A 9,974-nucleotide genomic window follows, 5' to 3' on the forward strand; every position below is an offset into this window, starting at 1 on the left:
CTGCATCTCAGAGGTTCGTTTGAAGATTCTACAACCAGATTTTACACAGCATGTGTGGTAGAAGCTTTTGCCTATCTACATTCCAAAGGAATCATTTACAGGGACCTCAAGCCAGAAAATCTCATCCTAGATCACCGAGGTTATGCTAAACTGGTCAGTGCATTTCACATGTGCCTTCTGCCCTGCAGATTAAAAACATTTGTTTATAAAACTGTGTTCATTTGCTAATATGAAATCTCAGTTTTCCTTTTCAATGTCGTAAGTTTCTTAAAAGCAGGTTTTAGCATTACACTTTTCAACTGGATGTTCTTTCAAATGATGCCTCAGTTATGAAAAATTAAGTTGGCTAAGTTTGAACTAACAATACTGTGGCAAAACACACTTTTATAAGCATGAGAAAACACATTTGCTGGCATGTGTTTACAGGCCTAGAAGTCCTTCTCTCTAGTCAGCTTTTTGCCATTCACAAACAATGGGTTTTTATATTATGGAAAACCATAAATCATTTTAATACTTTAGATTTAAGAATAATGCTAATGGAAAAAAATGTGCTTTACAGGCAATGCTAGCCAGGTTACGTAATAATAATAACAGTCAAAAGCTGTAAAGATTTACCATAGAAGAGAAGTTCTCTTATTTACAAATGCACAACTTTTGTTGGATCTGTGATAGCTTGATTCCATTTTTAAAGTTTTCAGAATTGTTATTCAGCATGTGGTTTTTAGAGAAATCAAATCAGTGGCAGTTTTTTATTTGTAGTTTCAACCAAATCGTTTTAGAAAAAAATAAATTTTCTGCAGTCGACACTCTTCCTTCAAAAGAGTTCCAGAAAAATGACGAATACATTATAATTTTATTTCTGTTTATGCTTACTAAGGGCAGAGTCATTGGTCCCAAAACTATCTTACTCACTTCCTGCAAACATAAAATAGCTTTTCAAATAATTAATACTAAATGAATTGTTGACTTCATTAAATCCAGCAGAAATCATGTATATTCTGGGAAAGATGTTAAGTAGGCCAAACTGGTCATTAAAAATTTTTATGTACAGAAGAGATTCTGTGTTTATACTCCAACCTCCATTAGCATAAAAGAAGAAAAAATGAAAACTATATTCAGAAAGAAAGATTTACCTTTATTTTTAATGATGTGAATTTTATGCTATACTCAGGTGTCACTTTTGCCATTAAAACTGAGATGCATCAGGGAAACTGTCTTTGCAATATAGACTATTCTTTTTGGAAGATAGAACTATAAAAACATACATGTTTTTAAATCATTATCATCAGTGTACTTCAAAATAACTTATTACTTTAAAACTTAATCTTAAGGAGCTTAAGTATCTCGTTTTTCTCTCTTTGTAAGGTTGATTTTGGCTTTGCAAAGAAAATAGGATTTGGAAAGAAAACATGGACTTTTTGTGGGACTCCAGAGTATGTAGCCCCAGAGATCATCCTGAACAAAGGCCATGACATTTCAGCTGACTACTGGTCACTGGGAATCCTAATGTATGAACTCCTGACTGGCAGGTATGGATATTGATAGGGAACTGCTGATAAAAATAGAACAGCAAACAGCTACACACTCCCGCTTTTGTCACTCTGAATAGACCATCTTAAAGCACATTTCACCATATCTTGGTACCACAGTTCGATTAGTTATACAAATGACTAGGAATTCATAACGTAAGGTATAAAATAGGCCAGGCTAGGGCAACCACCTGAACACCAACTTTTGGTCTTATTATTGCTACTTCTTTTTTACATATGTGAATGTGGAAGGATATAATGTCTTTCTGTGAGATATTTTAGCCCAGTCATTTAGCCAGCAATGAAACAAGGGAGATGATAATCATATAAAAATATCTAGAGTCAATTTTCTATAGAAGTAAGGGGACCTGTTAGCAACTGTTATATCTAAATGAAAGGTGACTGCTTTGTACATCTTTCCTGTAATGTTATAATCATCAACTCAGATAGGCACTAGGGACATTACAAGGTATAAAACAGACTTTAAGATCCTCAAGGACCCATACTAAAAGAACAACAAATACACTACCATGACATGTGCTAAAACAGTGAGTGACAGGGACGTTATGACCTACAGATTTCAAGACAGGGCTGGGTTCATAAAGAGGCTTTTGAAGAATGAATATCAGGCAGCTGTGTCTTGAAGGAAGAATAGGACTTAGATGTAGAGAGCAAGAAAATAGTATTCCAGGCAAACAGGCATGGCTTGAAGAGAAAGGCAATAATGGTCACAGACATGGAGAAAGTTCATGTAAAAAAAAACAGGAAGAGTCATCTTTTGACGATCATGATTGCTGCACTTGAGTGTTTGGACTCCATCTACAGAGGGAATCATTGAGATTTTCTGACAAAGGTTGAGTGATGTGTGTTGTGGTATTTAGGAAAAACAAGTTGGCAGTAATAAGCACATTGGAAGAGGAATAGGAAGCTACTTTGAAGATTGTTGCAGTAATTTAGTTCTAGGACACTGAGAGCCTAGAGTAGGGCAAGGGCAATGGAAAAAAAACTAATTGTGAGGCAGGATGTGAAGAATTACTTAAGAGGACTTAGTCACTACAGTGAACATGAGAGGAAGACTGAGGACTTTGAGCACAGGGTACTCTGTGAGGATTCAGTGCATGCATGAAACACTTAGAAGAGTGGCTCGCACATAGTAAGCATTCCGTGAATGTTAGCAGCTGCTACTACTGCAACGACGACAATCATTGCCAGAAATAGTTGTGTTTTGATTTTATTTTTATTTATGGGCATTTTACATTATTACTCTTAAAGTTTCTCTGTTGACTTCAAACAAATTATGTGTGACCTAATCCAATTTTGTTCAGTGTGGATTGTTCAATTTTGTTCTTGTGGATGGAGGTAAATTATTTTAAAAGTATGACCAATTAAGTAGACCTGTAAAGATATGAAAAATTTGGACAAAGTAGAAGGTTAAATTTAACATATGTATGTGGATGGATAGATAGGTAAATAGGCAGAGAGAGAGATATAAAGGTAATCTTTCTAGTGTGCTTAGAATTGCTGTAAGAACCAATTATATAATAAATAGAAGAAAACTAAATATTAACTATTTTTGAGGAAGTAAAATATTCACCTATAATAACTAGACTAAAATATTAACCATGACACTTATATTTCTCCTTATGTGTTTAAACATTTCTCTACAATCATTGTTTATTCATTAAGTAATAAGGTAAAAACGATTAAAACGTTAATCTTAAAAACTGGCATATACTAAACTGTAAGAAATAATTAATAACAGAAAAACCCTTAATCCTTTAAAGTAGAAATTTCACAGGCTACAGTATCTGACTGGAATATAATAAAACTTAGAATTAATAACAAAGATTTAAAATAAAAAGTCTAAATACTTGAAAATTTAAAAATCATTTTTCTAAATAACCTCAGGGACATAGAAATTATAGAATAGCAGAGCAGTAATAAAAATAAAGCACTATAAGTCACAATTTGTGTTGTATTGTCAAAACCAAACTTAAATTTTTTTACCATAAATACATATATTGAAACATTATGATTAAAAATACCTAAACTTAATATTCATTTCAAGAAATAACAAGACAGGAAGAATTTTGGTCAAGGACAACAGCATTAAAAAAATCTTTACTTTTCCTTTTCTACCCAAAGAGATGATGGTGGTGGTGAAAGATGGTGGCCAGGGGTGGGGGTGGGAGAAGGCAAGAATAAAACAAGTAGGATGATCTTTAGTTACAATTAAAGTTTCACAAAACACACCTGCCAAACACTATGAAGTGTGGCATGTGACTAGGAATGATGCTTGGACCACAAGCATGACTCCAAAGTATTTTAGTCCTGAATGTCATATCTAATGATCTTCGATAGTAATAATAACATTTAGAGGACTGGCTGGACCTTGAAAAAGCAAAGACTGTTCATGTAGAAACCTAATTAAGCACGACAGAATGCAAGAGGAACTGAGGTGAAGGAAGACTCATATAAATGTACCAATTCTGCCTTTTAAGGCTTATAATGTTGGTCAATGAAGCAACAGGGAGTGAAAAAGGGGAGACAGGCAGTGATTAATGATTTCAGAGAATGTGGTGGGGCTTTTGTATGAGCTACATGACCTCCCTGAATGCCTTAAATTGAGGGCAAAGGAAATAAATGATCTGGTTATAAAGCAACAAACAGTAGTGAAGGCTGGTGAATTTCTCATTGCTTCCTTCCCTCCAACTTTCCCTGTTCTGTTCTTCATGGTGGGCAGCCCAATGTAAGGATAAGTAATTGTCAGAAAGGGTCCCAGGGAAGCAAGTCCCTGCCCCTCTTACAACCTCAGCCCCCTTCCATGCATACACACCAACTCCTTTTTTACTGATTTTGCTCAAGGATCCATCTCCCCCACCAACTTAGGAAAAGATGAATTTATCTCCAGTTTTAGGTTTTGATTCAGCTCGTCTATTCTAGTCACATGGCATTCCTCTAGCGATTGGCATTTATTGGACTGGGTACAAAAATTAGGGAATAACTTTAAAATACATTATTGGAGGAGAATTCTTTTTTCCTATGGTAGCTACTCAGTAAATAATTACTGAATGAATATAAGTCCCTATTTCCACTGGTAGACTTTCTATAACTTTGAGGGGAAACAGCCATGATGAAACCAATACTGACTATGGCAGAATGAAAAGCTGGAACCACTGATCCTACCAGTCTAGAATTTGCCCTACCTCTGGAATATGCTTTTGCGAGTTCAGTGTTTTTCTTATTTTAATCAGTTTGAGCTGATGTTTTCCATTTATGTCAGCTGAAAGATGCAAAAGTAAAAGAAAGCTAAAGAACGCACAAGAAAAATGAATCAAGGAAATATCGGAGGAAGTGTTCAGATAAACTCTTATCTAGAATTTCTTTGAGGCTATCAAAAACGTGGTCTCCCTAAAAAGTAATCTCTAAGATATTTGCAAGTGTTCATAAATGAGAAGACGAGTAACTAGCAGAGCTCAGGACCGTTACAGAACTGAAAGTCATGCTGTAAGTAACAGAAAATAAAATAGTAACAATTAAAAATGCAGCAAGGGAGATAGTAGACAGGCTTGGAAAAAATAATGAAAAAAGACAAATATATAGATATGATTTCAGAAAGAGAATCTATTAGTCAAAGGAAATAGAAAAAACATCAATTATGTGTATGAATAGAATATTACAAACAGGAGAAAAAACATCTTTAATTATGTAATAGAAAATCCATGGCATAAAGAATTGACTCAGTGTATCCTTTTGATCTGCAGTGACCATGGGGAAACTGATTCAGAATAATAACACCACGATATGTCCATGTGGTGAATTAATGAATTAAATTCATTAATAAGGAATAGTCTTATTGGTATCAAAGCCAGAAAAACATGGCATGTGTGGTATTGGGAGTGAAGACAGTTAAAGTGCCAGTTGGCCTCAACCTTCTCTACAGCACCTTTAATGCCAAAAGATAGTACATCAAGAACTACATAGTTCTGAGGGTCAGAGAAGGTATAACCCAAGTAATTTATACTGAGTTAAGTTATTCTTCAAATACAAACACAACATATAAAGTGTGGACCCCAGGCCTTTCTGAAAAACACTACTATTCAATCAAGCCAACAAAAAGATGAATCAAAATAAAGCATTCAGGAATAGAAAAACTAGTAAAAAGATTGATGATGAGCTTTGGGTCTAATTAATTAGAACTTAGATCAAATAATTTAAATTTGGGTAATCGAACAGAATGTAAATACTGTAGTCTTTGGCAATCTTAAAATAACACTAAAACCAACAAATATTAAGGTGGGAGGGAAAGCAGGTATAACTATAGGTATACTTATTTCTCATCATTAATAATTAGTAATCTTACATATATTTTACAGTTAAAATATGTCATTACAGAAGAGAAATCTCTAAATTCAGTTTGAACTTTTTTTTAATTTTAGAGAAATATTTTAGGAATTAATATTGGTTAAGGAGCACACATATTTGAAATTTAGCATTTCTTTCCATTTTACTCCTCAGTTTAGCTAAAGTAAAATTAAATCAAATATTTTTTAATTTAAAAATATGCATAATATAATCCTGTGTGTCTACAATCTACATAGAGAAATCTATGAAATTATGTTCATCAAATGTAGAGCATTCTGAATATTTTGAGGTTTTGGACGACTTTCTTCTAAATAATTTTGTTTTATATATTGAATGAATATTAGACTAACATGCATCACATAAAAACCACAAATACTACATTGAATAATTGATTTTAGTTGTCTAAGATAAGCAAGTAAATATAAAAGCAAAATTAATATAAAAGCAAAACTATAAATTAGAAGTCATTGCCAAGATGTGGCTCCTCCTCATTTTTTAAAGTAAAAAATGAAAACTGACATGTTAAGAGATTAAAAAGAATATTCAATCATAGAATCACATAAAGAGAAAATTTTAAATTCTAAGAGAATACTAAATAGATTTGCATGTTTATACATTTTTAAAGTGATTTAAAATTGATAGGCAATTACTAGCTAATGACATATTAAAGTAAATAGAAAGCATTTTTCACAGAAAATCAAGGCAGAATCCATCACAGCCTTTAACACAGGTAAATCTACTACTCCTTGCTTTAAATTACTCATTAGCCTGCTTGATAAAAAGAAATAGTTTGAACTGCTCTTAATAAACATGAAGGGCAGAAAAAATAATGATTCAGATTTCTTCCCCAAAGACACACAAAACCTGTATTAAAGAGAATAATTAATTTCCAAAGAAATCATTCATCAAGGTGTATCATCATCTCCCCTCTGAACTATGAGAAATTTGAAGGAAAGACCTGACTTTAGTCATCTTTGTACTCACTGAAGCTGCCACAAGCCACACTTCAAGGATGGATAAGTTAAAAAAAAAAAAAAAAAAGTCAACAGATCTGGCTCTTGAGGGCTAGGGCATTACATCCTTGCTAGCAAAGAGGATGACTAGTGTTAAGTTATCTAATGAGGTCCTCTGAGCAGAGAGAAAAGGATAGGAGGAGTACTATTCTATAGAAACATTAGAGCAATAAATATTTATTGACCCCTTAGTATGTACATGCTGCGAACTCTACTCAACTCTGGGAATACCAGCAGAAAACAAACTCTTCTGGAAGGGAAGACAGACATAAAATAAATAATCACACAAATGAAAAGATAATTACAAAGTACAATAAGTGGCATAAGGGTGCTATAAAAGTGTAACAGGGACTCTAATTTAGATTAAACTTTAAGTTAGAACATGAAATTAGATTGCTAGGTTACGTGGGTTGATATAGGTTATGTAATTGGTTGTAATAGGTTGACCAGAGTAGGCCTTTTGGAGGAAACAACATAACACTTATACTGAAACTTGATAAAGTGAGGTATTGGCCAGATAAATGTGGGAAGAACCTTCCAGGCCAAATAAATAACACCATGAGGTAGGAAAGTGCTCGGCATTTCAGTGGAACAGAGAGAAGGCTATTGTTTCTGGATCCCAGTGAGTGAGGGTGGTAATGGCATGAGGTGGGGTAGTATCGTTGGTGTTCCTGTGACCCCTCCTAATGATTTTGGACTTCATCTCAAGTATAATGAATGAGTCAGTAAGTGTGGAAAAGGTCAGAGAGTAGAAGAAGCATCTTGAATGACCAAAGACAGCATGAGGGCTTAGACTCCAGCACTTAAAAGAAATCAGAACAGCAGATAAACTTGACCCATTTCTGGGTTTGCTAAGCGATTTACCTGGAAGGGCTTCCACACTGTTTTGCTATTAATCTATTTTCATTTCATTGTCACTATTAATCTAAGCCCCCAAATATTAATTGATGTCATCTGTGGAGTTTGTAGCAATTCAAATGTTCTCATGTAGGAAATAAAAGTAATATCTCTTGTCATGTCTCTCATTCTTGCAGCCCACCTTTCTCAGGCCCAGATCCTATGAAAACCTATAACATCATATTGAGGGGGATTGACATGATAGAATTTCCAAAGAAGATTGCCAAAAATGCTGCTAATTTAATTAAAAAACTATGCAGGTAAGTATTTCAAGCACATCATTTTTGAAAACATCATAATGTGAAAAAATTAGATTTAATAAAACCATTATTTTATTTTTAGGGACAATCCATCAGAAAGATTAGGGAATTTGAAAAATGGAGTAAAAGACATTCAAAAGCACAAGTAAGTGTTCTTTCTTTATAACTTCAGAGTTCTGAACACCTGACATCATTTCCCCAGGGTGTTGCTTTTTAAGTTATTGGTGTAAAACTAGTGTAATTAGCCTATAGGAACATCCAAAGACAGCATATAAACTAGTAAGGCTTTTAAATGCCTTTCGAGTTGTGATTATGAAACCTTATTTATATTTATCTGACAACCCTGTAACATAAGAAACTGAACTCAGTTTCTTACAACTCATACCAACTAGCATTTTTTTCCTCTCTGGCACAAAGAGGAAATGTGTATTTTAAATTTGGGGATTCTATTCTCTACCACAGAATTACAAACAAAAGTCCCCTACTGTATCTTACCTGATTTCCTAAAGACAAAATATATTTTTCCAAGCATTTCCTAATTAGATGTTATAATAGGAGAAAAACATAAGTACAGAATACAGTGTTTTTTAAACAATAACAACATCTTAAATATCAGACCTTCCCTATGTTGACTGGATGTTCTAAAGCTAAACTAATTGTGTTTTCTCTATTTGTTTGTGTAACACTGACAGGAAATTCACATCCTTATCAAAGAGACATTGTTTACTAAAATGCCTCTGAATGTCTGAAAAGCCTGCTAAGAATTTGTTGTAAGCATTTGCTAATGGTGAAACCCTTCAAAGACAAAAGAAAACAAACAAGCAAAAACTTTAGTCTTTTTTGGTCCTTATTTTCACAGAAAAACTGTACACAAAATACCTTTATTCTTCATTAAAAAAGGGAAAAAAAGAAGAAAATGGGACATGTAGAGACTACGACAATGATGTGAAAAGGTTAATTAGTTGACACTGTGCACTGAATCAGTGGCAAAAATGGAAAGTTAATTTTCTATCCTGACTTTTCATGCCCTGGTTCTACCTCCTTAAAATAAAATATCCTGTAAGGCACAGGGCCAGACACATTATGACATTTATTAAATTATAATTATAGTGTAGGAACAAGGTCATAGAGACATTATGACTGAATTACAAGGAATAAGTGTTGCATGTTAATTGGTGTTTAAAATTTGACAGTTATACTTTTAAAAATATGTATTTCATAAAATAAACTAATTGGAAAAACATATGCAATTAAATAGAAAACATTTTTTCACATGAAAATGTTTGCCTAACTGCTTCCCATTAGCCATGGACATTGTATACATTGCAATGAGAAGCTTTTGGCTGACACAAAATGTCTTTATCAACGTTTTTTCCTTTTCTAGATGGTTTGAGGGCTTTAATTGGGAAGGCTTAAGAAAAGGTACCTTGACACCTCCTATAATACCAAGTGTAAGTAGACTTTCCAGCTTATAATTGTGTGAGACACTTGATGGTGTTTATGTCAGTCAACAATGATCTGTTATTTTTAAAGTTTAATCCTATGATTAGGTTAAACAAACTCTAGGAAAAATGTCACATTAAAATAATGACATATTCTAAAATCCAAACTTGAAAGCAGATAAATTTGGGGATAGTCACTGTAAATGTGTTTTACTCTTCTCTTTTTTAACTATTCATTTGAATTCAGGTTTCCCTCATTTAAGAACATAAGTTAATTTTTAGCATGGGAAATGTTCAAAATATAGAAATGCAGACAAAAATATATAGGTGAGAGGATCACTTGAGGCCAGGAGTTCCAGAGTTCAAGACCAGCCAGCCTGGACAACATAGTGAGACTCTGTCTCTACAAAAAAAGAAAAGAAAATATTAGCCAGGTGTGCTGATATGCACCTATAGTCCTAACTACTC

General features: G+C 33.6%; 1 protein-coding gene across 3 annotated transcripts in view; it reads left to right on the plus strand.

The window, feature by feature from the left end:
* PRKG1 (protein kinase cGMP-dependent 1) overlaps positions 1 to 9,974 on the plus strand; it is a 1,338,496-nt gene that overhangs the window by 1,323,318 nt on the left and 5,204 nt on the right. For all 3 annotated transcript variants that reach the window (XM_058436250.1, XM_032137641.2, XM_058436251.1), the window contains 5 exons: positions 12 to 153; positions 1,366 to 1,529; positions 7,942 to 8,064; positions 8,147 to 8,209; positions 9,449 to 9,515. In XM_058436250.1, coding sequence (XP_058292233.1) covers positions 12 to 153; positions 1,366 to 1,529; positions 7,942 to 8,064; positions 8,147 to 8,209; positions 9,449 to 9,515 — 559 coding nt within the window. The remainder of the gene's footprint in view (positions 1 to 11; positions 154 to 1,365; positions 1,530 to 7,941; positions 8,065 to 8,146; positions 8,210 to 9,448; positions 9,516 to 9,974) is intronic.

The sequence above is a fragment of the Hylobates moloch genome, unplaced genomic scaffold (genome assembly GCF_009828535.3).
Source record: "Hylobates moloch isolate HMO894 unplaced genomic scaffold, HMol_V3 SCAFFOLD_3, whole genome shotgun sequence".
NCBI classification, from domain to species: Eukaryota; Metazoa; Chordata; class Mammalia; order Primates; family Hylobatidae; genus Hylobates; species Hylobates moloch.